Source organism: Eleginops maclovinus, chromosome 18 (genome assembly GCF_036324505.1).
Source record: "Eleginops maclovinus isolate JMC-PN-2008 ecotype Puerto Natales chromosome 18, JC_Emac_rtc_rv5, whole genome shotgun sequence".
NCBI lineage: Eukaryota > Metazoa > Chordata > Actinopteri > Perciformes > Eleginopidae > Eleginops > Eleginops maclovinus.
In genome coordinates, this window is record NC_086366.1 from 22731092 (window position 1) to 22744160 (window position 13069).

At 39.7% G+C, this 13069-nt stretch overlaps 3 protein-coding genes across 3 annotated transcripts in view; 1 reads left to right on the forward strand and 2 right to left on the reverse strand.

The window, feature by feature from the left end:
* usp32 (ubiquitin specific peptidase 32) overlaps positions 1–2044 on the reverse strand; it is a 56741-nt gene extending 54697 nt beyond the window's left edge. Inside the window, 1 exon segment of the mRNA XM_063906614.1 lies at positions 1876–2044. Coding sequence (XP_063762684.1) covers positions 1876–1933 — 58 coding nt within the window. The 5' untranslated portion in view covers positions 1934–2044.
* A 1963-nt stretch (positions 2045–4007) lies between these two features.
* LOC134879821 (protein FAM200A-like) lies at positions 4008–6897 on the reverse strand. Its single transcript, XM_063906346.1, has 2 exons — positions 4581–6897; positions 4008–4442 (listed from the first exon to the last, which is right to left on the reverse strand). The coding sequence occupies exon 1, from the start codon at positions 6663–6665 to the stop codon at positions 4584–4586; it is 2082 nt and encodes a 693-aa protein (XP_063762416.1). The 5' UTR covers positions 6666–6897; the 3' UTR covers positions 4008–4442; positions 4581–4583.
* A 129-nt stretch (positions 6898–7026) lies between these two features.
* On the forward strand, positions 7027–11505 carry si:ch1073-145m9.1 (uncharacterized). Its single transcript, XM_063906383.1, has 6 exons — positions 7027–7297; positions 7867–7962; positions 8928–9040; positions 9764–9887; positions 9974–10146; positions 10413–11505. Exons 1-6 carry the CDS (start codon positions 7258–7260, stop codon positions 10476–10478), a joined length of 612 nt encoding a protein of 203 aa, XP_063762453.1. The 5' UTR covers positions 7027–7257; the 3' UTR covers positions 10479–11505.
* Positions 11506–13069: the final 1564 nt, after the last annotated feature.

A 13069-nucleotide genomic window follows, 5' to 3' on the forward strand; every position in this document is an offset into this window, starting at 1 on the left:
ATCCAACAGGATGTTCCCTGATCATTATCCTGCTGGTGCACTACTACAGTGAACATCCATGAAAACTGACCTCCTAATGTAGCAATTTTAGCCTGCTGTGGGAATTAGGAATGCTGCCATGTGACTGGTCAGATAAGGCTGGATAATTCCACTGCCTGTGTGTGTGTGTGTGTGTGTGTGTGTGTGTGTGTGTGTGTGTGTGTGTGTGTGTGTGTGTGTGTGTGTGTGTGTGTGTGTGGTCACATGTGATCAGAGTGGGAATGTCAATCAGTTTGAGGAATGCAAACCACCTCACAAGGAGCTGATATCAAAAAGGTGAAATTAAGACAATAGAATGGAGAACATGTGTCACGGTTTGATTAAACAGAGTGAACATATATTAGATTGTATTTGTAAAGCCCAAAATCACAAGTTTATTTCGGGGGGCTTTACAATCTCTATAACTCAAGTGTTCTTGAAAATAACATAACCTAATAATTGACCTATTATTGCAAAGCACTGATCAGTTTAACTTCGCTGTAGATCCCTGGTTAAGACATGGTCATGTCATGGATGGATATGTAACAGCCTGCCATGGCCTGGAATCAACACATGCAAAGTTCAGCTAAGTCAGGGAGCAAAGTGCAAGAAGAAGGCCATCAGGAAAGAGATTCCTGTGCTTCCTGATGCACTCTGAGCTACATCACAAGTACACCAACACTCAGAATATCAGTTACAAGCTAGATTTACCCAGCTTTGTACTTTGTTTGTGTAATCTAGACACTACATCTGACAGCAAATTGTTTTAGAAAGCCACCTATGATTCCGTGTTGCTGTATCTAGCCCACAAGTCAAGGAAATCCTCACCCTGTGTTTATCATAAATCAATCAATGGCTCGCACAGTTCACGAATAAACACCAACAGGTTAATTTGTAATGGAGTGAATGCAGCAACTTAAACCGTTTGTTGTTCCGCCAAACGCCCTGATTACATGGCTAGCGTACAGTTTAGCAACCTGACAGTCCCCGAGCATAAACACTGACGATTAACGTTGACCATACCACATGGCTAAGCTTAAACATCCACAAAATGATGGCTAAATCAAACAAACAGTCTAGAGGCATTTCTCTCTGGGTACTAGCTGTAAACGTTAGCAACCCAACTGTCTAGCTAGTAAGCTAGTAGCAGTAAATACATACTCAACGTTAGCTAGCTAATGTGGTCAAAGATAGACTATAAGGCACACTTTAGTGTCAGCCAAAACGTTAGCACTCATTCAAGGCTGTCTGCACAACTGTTTTGACAAATACTGTCAAGCCAGCCCATCCCTCCTCGTTAGCCGACATTAGCCCCACAACTAACGCTTTTGGTAGCTATGGAGAGAGTCACGCCAAGCACCGTCCAAACATCTGTACTTTAAACGTGACCTTGCTTATAAACGAAGACACGGGACTATTTAAACGCCAGCCATACATAATTGCATATTTCTAAGAAGAATAACAGAGTTCGGGGGGGACAAAATCCGTACAACGACGTTAAGCTCAGAATTATGTATGCTTTGATTACAAAGAAACGCTGACCAACTGCCTCCCGACGTTCTGTATTTTGGAGGAATACGACTGCAGAAAACGTTGGCTTAGCTATTGTTCAACATAACATACATTAGATTCAGTTGTATATTTATATGCCGAATTGAGTAATGGCTTCAAGCAGTTCCGTAGAGACCCTTTGTTATTTATTGACAGATGTCTACCTTATCCAATAACCCCGGCCACTTAAACCGCTAGATTGTAATAGGAGGTCTGGTACTCTTGTGAACCGGGCTAGCCTCAGAGCTGACAGTTAGCTTAACTAGCACCACTGAGGTGGATTTAGCCCGTTGCTTTTCGGCTTACCTCTCTTGACGGCCTCGTCATACGACAGGAAACCTATCCTCGACTCTTTGGCCCCCATGCTCCCCTCATTTCATTGCGATGTTGGGGAAGTAAACGTTGTCCACTGAGTTGATCAAAATTGTCGCCTTATCCGTTTATTGTGAAATGTGTTCCTGTTGGTGTGTGTATGTGGTGAACGGGTGAATGTTTTCAGCGACGCCTCCATTCTGTCACATGACCAGACTCCACAGGTCAGTTGATCAGATCCTTAGAACACTTCGAAAAACAACCAACTGACATGTCAGAAAGAAAGATTTGTTTTGTATATCAATAACTACATAAAGTGTTTAATTATTTCTCGGAAATTCCTAAATTGCCTTTTGAGTCATTATGCCCAGTCATATCAGGCTGTCAATACGTATGCATGTCTATGGAGTGTTGTAAACAAATGCGAATAGCACCACCTTGTGGCTATCCTGTTGAAGGACGCCAGTTTACATTGTGACGTCTGTTTACAACCACAGTTGGCACTTAGTATCTGATAGATAGTTGATAGATAGATAGATAGATAGATAGATAGATAGATAGATAGATAGATAGATAGATAGATAGATAGATAGATAGATAGATAGATAGATAGATAGATAGATAGATAGATAGATAGATAGATAGATAGATAGATAGATAGATAGATAGATAGATAGATAGATAGATGGATGGATGGATGGATGGATGGATGGATGGATGGATGGATGGATGGACGGACGGACGGACGGACGGACGGACATACATACATACATACATACATACATACATACATGGATTAAACTTAACGTTTTCAAAATATATTTTTTGTTTTGGGATATTTATGACTTTAAATGGTATTTACCCAACTTAAGAACCAAAAGTTAACCATTAATGGTCATAATGAATCCATTCATTTAAGTAAATATATTTCTTTATTAAGTGGTCCTCAGGAGACTGCTGTTGTTAACGTCATTACACCATTTTAGATTGGAGTTTGGCGTGATGCCTTTTGACAGCTCCCTGCGTCATGCTGTCAGTCACTGTAGTCTAGTCTGCTGTCCCTTCGACGGACAGACAAACTGGCTCAGCTTTGTTTTGCAGTTCGTGTTTTTAGTAGGCTTTACGGTAAGTTCAAAATAACTTCAAAATAAAATTTAGTTTCTGGTGAATATCTTGCAGTTTCACATGCATTCAAAAGCTCAGTTTGCAAAGATAAAATGAAATGGTCAAACAACATTAATGAAAAAACTGTTCATAATTAAAACATTATACTCCGGTCAACAGACTGTATTTCGGAGATAAATTAAGTCAAAATGAGTAATAAGGAATACATTTCCAAAAGCAAATCTGACTTGTGTATCTAAATAAATGTCATAGCAATGTTTTGTGGGATTTTGAAGTTAAAGCCCTTCAAAGTGTAGTTTTAAAGAAAGATTTAAGACATATTCAGATTTAAAAATCTGCCGTAATAATTAGAACTCTGCTGCAAGTAAAATTGACACCGGATCTGTCACAAAGTCAATGTCAGGACACATAGATGTTTAATTTTAAAATGAAAGCTATTCAAAATCATATTAAAGCCCATTTACTCATTTTCAGATTAGAATCAAAAGAAAACAGACAGAATGTCATAATATTGACATTGAGTAATAGTTTATACAGTCTGATAGCAATCCGAAGTGAAATCAGTTACTGAGTGGCCATTTACTTTTAATTCAAATCTAAGTATGATTGAAAATATTCCATGAAAAAAAAAAATTGCGAGGGGGATCCGAAAATGTCCTGATATTCTCTTAGTGACCCTATACTAACTAAGAGAGTATATGTGCTGTCCTTCATAAATCCCACTGGTCTCTAGAAATGAATTCTTTATAATTAAAGTTTGACTTCTTATTTACATAATTTCAATTGCTTACCGTTTGTTTGTATTAATTTTATGCAAGTTAATATTGTTATTAATGTTGTTTTTTCTATTGGCGACTAACCGACATTATTGGATAGGTAGGTGGAAGAAGTAGCCTACTTATTAAAAATGGGAGGGATACACAGAAGCACTATCTGGTAAAGTACAAGTAAATCAAAATTGTGCTTAGGTACAGTACTTGAGTTAACGTACTTATTTACTTTACACCAGGGGTTTTCAACTGGTTTTGTCCCAGGGACCACCATTCGGACTAGAAAGCAATCCGCGGCCCACTGATGTGCCTGCGCGTGCGCGTGTGTATTTGGTGTTACATGCATAGCTCAATGCATGAAACATGAAAGAGAGGCCACGCAGATTTTATAATAATAAAAGTAGATTTATTAAATTAAATTAAATTAAAGATTATTTTAAAGAAAGAATAAAGAATAATAAAGTGTTGTGCAATTCAGTATTGGGAAAAGTAACTAAAAATGTCATGCAAAGTCAGTCTAGGTGTGTGACAAAACAACAACGGAGAACAAAAATCCAACAACACCGGAGAACCAAAATCCAACAAATGAAGACCAAGGCAGCCTCAACTGCTGGCTGGTCAGGGCTTTTATAACCCAGCCAGGACAGACCTGTCACCAATCACCTGCTGTAGAGACAGAGAGATTGAGAAAAGCAGAGAGAGATTGAGAAAAGCAGGGAGAGAGAACAGGCTTACCATTAACACAGGGCGGGGCCTAAACCCGCCAGGGTCGTAACAGTGAAAACATGGGAGAATTAGGCCTACCTGTCAGTGTGATATCTGGGCGTGGTGAAGTCCACACAGCCTGTCTATTCGTGGCGAAATGGTAGACAGAGACAGTCTCATGTCATTCTCTGGATCAAGCCTAGCCCTGTACTTATTCTTTAAGTACGCCAGTGTAGAAAAACCACTCTCACACAGGTATGTGGTTGGAAAGGGCAAAAGACACCTCATTGCTTTTGCAGCAAGCTGTGGAAATTCTGTCTGGCAACTTATCCAGAATTTAACAAGGGGCTGTGTGTCGTACATATGCCTCCTGACAGAGTCTGTGGACATCTCAATCAGCTTATCCTCTTCCACAGCCGTCAGACTTGACCCTACTGATGCATCGTCACTGAATGGGAGCAGGATCCACTTGCTGTCACGGCGCCACTCTTCCGAATCAGTGAAGTACTTTGCGAATTGACGCACAAGCTTCCTCAAATGCTCACATATAGTGTCGTTGATGTCAGTGCTGTCAGGGTATTCCTCAACTGAAGGAAACATCGCCAAGTTATTGCTCTCCACTCGTTCGATCCACTTTGACATTTTTTTCACAAATGCGTCGAGCTTCTCGTAGAGCTGCATGACGTTTGCATCTCTCCCTTGCATGGAGCTGTTCAACTTGTTCAGCTCTGCAAAAACATCTGTGAGGTACGCCAGCTTAGTTAACCAGTAACTATCGTTGAAATTGGAAGCCAGATCAGAATGCTTCTCGCACAAGAACTCGTAGATAGCTCCGCGTAGTTCAAACACACGGGCGAGCACAGCGCCGCGAGACAGCCAACGCACCTCTGAATGATAAAGGAGAGAGCTGTGTTCACTTCCCAAGTCATGGCATAGGGATGAAAACAGGCGTGTATTCAATGCGTTTCGTTTTATGAAGTTGACCGTCTTGACAACGACATCAAACACACCACTGAGCTCAACACTGAGATCTTTGGAGGCGAGAGCCTCTCTATGAATCAGGCAGTGTGTCCAAATTACCCCCGGAGCCACCCTCCTTACATGCGCAAACAGTCCAGTCTTGCTGCCACTCATGGCTCGGGCCCCATCGCTGCATAATGCAACGCACCTCTGCCACGAGATATTGTGCTCCGTGAAAAAATCGTCCAGTGCTTTAAATATTTCTACACCGGTAGTTCGCCCGGGCAGTGGTTTGCAAAAAAGAAATTCCTCGCACATAGTGCCACTGTCCTCGTATCGCACAAATGTTAACAGTTGCGCATCATTAGTAACATCTGTCGTCTCGTCGATTTGAAGGGAAAACAGAACTGTCTGAAGTTTTGCCATCAGCTGGTCTTTGACATCATTTGCCATTTCCCCAATTCGTCTTCCGATTGTGTTGTCTGACAACGGAATAGTTTTTAATTTGTTGGCACATTCTTCGCTTACCATAGCTCTGCACATATCTATGGCTGCTGGCAATATAAGCTGCTCTGCAATGGTATGGGGCTTCTTACTTTTTGCAACCCTGAGAGCGACCAGATACGATGCTTTCAGTGCGTTTTCATTTATTTTTGCACTCTTCCTCATGGTAGCCTGCTGTCCTTTGAAATCACGCAACATCTGTTGCATGTACTCAACGGGTTTGGCCTTCAAGTGGACGTGATGCGTCTCCATATGCCGCGTAAGTTTCGACGGCTTCATAGCTTCATTACAGAGAATTGTTGAACATACGAAACACAGTGGTACCTCCTCTCCTGCTCTGTCTGTCGTCACTGTGAATCCATATTTAACATATTCCTCATTGTATTTTCTTTTTCGTCTTTTTTGCGAAGTTGACGCTTCGGAAGCCTGTCCTTGCCCTATCGTGGCGGCCTGTCCCTCTGTCGTGGCAGCCTGACCCTCTGTCATGGCAGCCTGTCCCTCTGGCACTTTCCTCACTACAAAACGATCCATTGGTGCTAGATATATAGCTAGACTAGTACATATGTAACAAATGTTTGCTGTACTACAACCTATCTTAAAATACTCTCGTCGGCTATGCTTATAAATGTGTGTCAACTTTGCTCGCAAGACTGTACGTAATGAATAATAAGTGAGGTTAGCGACGCAACTCATTACCATTAGCGAATCACAGGCTACCATAGACTGGATAGGCGCAAGGCTACATTCTGTCAGCTTGAATTTCCTTTATATTATTTTAAACATATTTTTCACGATATGTAACGGTATTCTGGAAATGTGTTGAAATATCAAAGCGAATTTATATTAAAAAAAAACAATGGTGAACTGATCAACATAGGCTCTTGTCACGGACCACATGCAATGCCGCCGCGGACCACCAGGGGTCCGCGGACCACCGGTTGAAAACCCCTGCTTTACACCACTGAATAAATGTGAAATGGTCACATTTACCAAATATTACAATTACCGGAATCTATCTTTTATTTTGAAGTCCCTTTGTCCATGCTCTTACCGTAATCCCTCTTAAAACGTGGGGGGCAAGTTTGACTGCTTGTTTTGAAGTGAAGGCTAGCTTGACTGCTGTACCCAGTCCTATAAGGAGTGAGCTGACTTGCCAGGCTCTTAAAACATACGATGACACAAACATGAATATTGCAATCGCTGTTTTACTAATGTGTGTAACGTGTGCTTGTCAGCGCGTCCGTTTACAAGGGAAGTTGCGTCACCTTTTTCCGGGATGAGGCATCGCCTTACCTCTCATACCTGAACGGAGATGGGACTTCAAGTTCTGCTATACTGGCCAAATATTATCGGTGAGACATTCGGTTGAATTTTAAAGAATTTAGTTTTGTATTAGATTTAAATTCTTGGGGGTTGCTTCACTGTGGCGTGATAACTGCGAACCCTGGAAATAGTCCACATGGTTTAACACACATCAGCCAGACCCCTATAATAACATAATAGACACATACAATATTTCGTAAATAAGATAAATGTCACTACACTGTGATTGTAGGCGGGACTATGACGCTGAAATATGTTACTCTGATGATATAACCTGATAATCAGAAACAGTCATGAAAATTAATATGATAAAAAGAGAAAAATACAACCAATTCAACATCCAACAAAGTAATATTAAATAGAGAGATTTTTGATACAAAAATAAAAAGTACAATAAAAAATATGACAAAGTTCCTTTAATAGAATATGTACTGTATTTAAAGTGGACAGCTGTGCAGTTTTTAAAAGAGGTAGTATTGACATGAATGTGAAAGATATACTGATCTTGGCTAATGTTAGGACAAGTGCCACGTGTATTTCACTGAATTCAATAAAAAAAGTCATCCGGCTGTTGTAATGAGTTCTGTATCTCTTTCAGGATACTTCAGGATTGGTCTTGTGTTTGCTGCCTGGGCTGCCCATGAGACACCTGCAACCTTTGTCTTCCTTTATTCAATTTTCATAGCACTCGATGGTAAAGTATATTGTAAATATAGTAATACAAAAGCTTTAAATGATGCCTCTGGATAATATTTTAGACCACTTCATACTGCTCTATAATGGACTCTAGTCTACAGAGAAAGATGAACCTTTTTAACAGAAAGATAACCATATATACTCACATAGCCAGATCTATCTCCATGGAGAATGCGTGAACTTTTATGTTGTAAAAACTCAAAGGTCTACAGGCCTTTTTCACAGAAGACATTTTAAATTGTGTTCAGTAGTAAAAGCACAGGTGTAATCTGTAATTGATTGATGGCTAAATTCAGATAATTTGCTCCGTGGACAACGTTATCTAAATTGTAGGTGTTATTTGTGGGAATGGTACAGCATAGTGCAGAAGGACTCTTGGGTTTTGCATGTCAGTATGAAGCTTCTACTTTCAAAAACCCCTTTAATCATGCCAGACACACAGCTGATTAACATTAGCTCATTTGTGCAGACACTGGACAATAAGAGAGTGGCCTTTTCCTATCAAACTATCTCTTGTGGGTCAACCAAACGCCCTAACCTTCAAAATAAACAGGTAACAACAGACGAGGCTTGTTTTTACAAAATAAAAGCCCCACATAGTTACTGTATCCCAACATGCATCTCAGGAAGATGCATGTTTTTATTTCAAAATAAAAGCCCCATTGATTAAAGATTTACTTACAGGATGCTATGGGGGAAGCTTGTTTTACACACAGAAAGTAACTGTATCGTTACAGGCAGTTAAGATTAAGGCTAGTTTTTCTTTCTTCAAAATAAAAGCCCAAGAAAAGTACAATACAGCTACTGATATCAATTCCTACTTAGCGCTGGAAATATTATCAATGGGAAGCCCCCTAGTCACACAGTCAACAGTCTTTTGGTTGGGAATTTCCGTTCCTAAAGACAGTCTGGAGGAATCTCTACTGAGGGCATGCTTGAGCGTTATGTCTGTCCTCTGTGCAGGAGTGGACGGCTGGCTGGCCCGGAGGCTGGGGCAGTGCTCCAGGTTTGGAGCCTGGCTGGACGTAGTGGTGGATAACCTGGGTCGAGGCCTGCTGTGGAGCCTGCTGTTTAAGGTCTGTTAGCTGCTGAACATTAAACACACACAGAACACACACATTCACACTGTGAAGTGCTCACATTAGGATGCAATGTTACTATATGACTATCATATAGGATTTTTATTTTTAAATGAGTCTCTCTTTTAGATATGCAGTAGCTACACACTTAGAATTGCATAGGCGCACAGTGTCTTTGGTACAAAGTAGTGCCGTGTGAGATACATTAGTACACGATAAGAAAGTAATCATCAGGGTTCGTAAGGAACGTTTATACGTATTAGGGATTAAATAATCATATTACAACAAAGGGATCTATTATTAGCTGTGATTGTAAGGGATTTTTTTATTCGCTTTTTGTTTAAGTCTCTGAAATACGGTATTGCAAAGAAAAAGAAGATCTGTTTTTTAGTAATTGTAATATTTGATTGTGAAGTATCCCATAAATATTGAGATAAGATTAAGCTCTTTGGTAATCTGAAGAATAACGATACTTAAAATTGTAACTGACTACATTGTAAAGTAATACTGACTGTACAACTAGAACTTGTCTGTAAACATTCACTTGTGATTTTGTGCCAAATGAATATATATTTTTTTATCTGATTAAGGTTAAGATGAACCTTTATTTATCCCACTAGGGGGACATTCAGTTTGAAACACATTCAGATGAAACACTCACAATATGTACCATATTTTAAAGTGTTTTATTGCCTAGTGTTATTCTGTACTGCATTACAGTGGTCCTGGCTGGTGTCCGCTGTGGAGTGGTGTGTGTTTGTGTGTAACCACAGTGTCCGAGGGGACCAGTGGAAGAACAGTTTCATCAGCAGCCCTCGACTCATACAAGCCATCATGGCAAACGGTAAAATTCTGTCACTGTAAATGAGTTGATGTACTGCAGCTGAAGATACAGGAAGTCAATGTGAAGTTTTTCTGTGTTTCTGTCAGGGTTTCGGACACTTCTTGGAACATGGGTGGTAAGCGGGCTGCACTGCCTCCCCCTGTGGCTGTATGGGTATCAGACAGGTTTACTCTCCCACTGGCTGCACCTCCCTCCCTGGATCCAGGCTCTAGGGGCCTTGCTGCTGGCTGCAGGACGCCTGCTGGCTCTATCAGCAGAGGTACAATTAACCTCCAGTTATCATAAACATGTTATCCCTCCTGTTGTGTTCGTCTCTCCCCCCTTACTTTGGTTTTCCTCGTCAAATTTGACCGGCCTTTTTGAACTGCTGTTACATTGACACAAAAAACATTTTTTAATTTATATTTAATCATTATATTTTTGATGTCTAATTAAAACTTAACAAAAGCTAATTCCTTGGCAATAAACTGAAATTCTGATTGTGATGTAAAGTTGTCTCACAGCCAAACATCTGTCTCTCTGCAGCTCTGGTGTATTTGGACACACATCGAACACCTCACCGAAGATGAGCCGGAAGACAAAAGGGAATGAAAGCTACTCAGAAGAATCAGCCTATAATGTCACATTTAAGCTGGAATAATGCAGATTTTATTCCATTATATTTATATGAAATCTGGCCTCAGGTCACATTTTTCTGTATAGGAAAACACATTCAGCTATAGGGAAATGTGGAAAATGAAAGATATTTTTCTATTTATTGACTGTGATTTGCTCCCAACCCAGATTTTCCCTCCCTGCTGCTCATTTCTGTCTAGCTTTATGGCCTCAAACACATTTCAGTACCAAAGAATACCAATAAATGCATGAATATTCTAGATTCCGTAGATCCCATTAGATTGTATTTTATCTTAATGTGATAAAAGAAAGTAGTCATAAACCCAGAATCTTCTCAAAAACCTTCAACTGGGATTTGTCCTACTCTTAAAGACACCTTTTCTGGACAACTCCCTTTGTTATAACCAATCTCTAAACTGCCAGTTTCATGTCTCCACTCATTTAATACAAAAAAAGTAAAACTCACTTTTTCCTTTTTACCTCTTCCCTTAAGGGGAACTACACATATTTAAAAATGTCTACATGATATTTTCATGGCCTAAGAGTACATAATATAAGTAAACATGAGTAACACTTTCCCAAATCAAGAACCGGTGCTAAACTAGAATGTGTGTTGAACTGCTCTATAAACAGTGAATTAGGAAAGACATTTTGGATGACACTGAGAACCCCCATAGGAACGTGTTCTGAGTATGTGGGTACATTCTCTGTTTCAAAACAGACAACCCTACAATAGGATAAAGTTCATTAACAAAGGGAAAACAAATATTGTCCCATTTGCTGTCTAAGGGGAAGTTCACATTGCTGACGCTTCTATGTTATTTTCAAAGAGTACCTCATGTTCACAAATAATGTTTCAACTCTCCAAATTGAAACCACATATTGGAATTCTGACAGTATTGTTGTCACTATGTAATGTTATGTTTTTGCAAAGCACCTTGTAACCTTTTTTTTGAAAGATGCTATTTATATAAAGAACCTGTAAATGCTTGTTTGCACCACATTTGTATGTTGTTTTGTTGTCTTTTGTGGTAATATTTTACAGAAAATATGTTTTCATTTCACAAGATTTTAATGCATGTTTTTTATATACATCACCGTTAGAGCAAACACATACTGAACAATTCAAACAAATTCCAAATCTCAGATCAATGAGGTATAAATAATTATACTGTTAGGCAGAAATAGGCCACAGTTTATTGGGTACAACACTATAGTCAGACCATAAATGCACAAGAATGTGTCTGCATAGTTTTAGCTGTAGAGTAAATACATTTTTAATGAGTTTTAATTGGAGTTGGTAAAGAATAAGTAAGAATAACTAAATTGATCCTGATAGATCCATCAATCAGGAAATGAAACTTGATTGGCTGTGATATAATCTATACACCCACGGCCACTTTATTAGGTGCACGTTACTAGTACCGGGTTGGATCCACTGCCTTCAGGTCTGCCTTCATTCTTCGTGGCATAGACTCAACAAGGTGCTGGAAACATTCCTCAGAGATCTTGTTCCATATTCACATGATAGCATCACACAGTTGCGACAAATGTGTTAGCTGCACATCCATGAGGAGAATCTCTTGTCGCAAAGGTGCTCTATCCTGCTGGAAGTAGCCCTCAGAAGATGGGTATACTTTGGTCATAAAGGGATGGACATCGTCAGCAACGCTCAGGTAGGCTGTGGCGTTTAAATGATGCTCATGTTTTTATGTCACTGGGATGTGATTGATTTTTTGTGTGAAGACAAAAAAAAAAATGCATGTGGCTTTTGTGACCAATGATATACGTTTTAATGTTTTTGCAGCTAACAGTGAAGCAGTAACAAGACAACAGTGAAACATTTGGTGTCAATGGTCTGGACTGGGAGAGAGAAACAGGCTTGTTGGAGATATCACAGCTTTATTGAACATCTTTAACTTTTGTCCATATTTCCCAGCAAGCTCCCGCCCTCTCACCCTCTCTAGCACTCATAGCATTCCCTTTCTGGTGTCAGCAGACCATAATAACGACTAGTAGGTATCGTCAGTCTTACATTCTAACAGACAGCTGGGTTATTGACACTTCAACACGGTTTAAAATAACATTCTGTGTCCATTTTTTCTTCATTTTTTCTTGGCCAGACAGAACATATAACAACATTGTGAGAGTTCAGCTTGAATTTGCACAGAAAACACTTTGTGTAAAAATCACATAAAATCTCTTGAAATTAGCTCCAAATAAGTAGCCCTAAAAGACCAGAATGCAATTCAACAGGTCGACTGATCAACTGAAGTCAGTGTAGGTTCACAAAAGAACTAAATGAACCCTGGGATGGAAAGAAACAGAGTATTTAGCTATGTTTTTCCATTATATTTTGTAATTATTTTCTAGAAGATATGTATTGAACACAATCCCAACTACTGGAATAATAAAAATAATTGCCGAATGTAAATCCGTGTTTAGAACTGCTTGGAAATACCGACCGCAAGTAACATTCATTTCCACCTCAGCCCTGGAAAAATGTTCTCGGCCCCCCAGAAGGGTTAAGCTTGTGGAAACCGAAGCACAGAGAGTGTGTCCTTTAA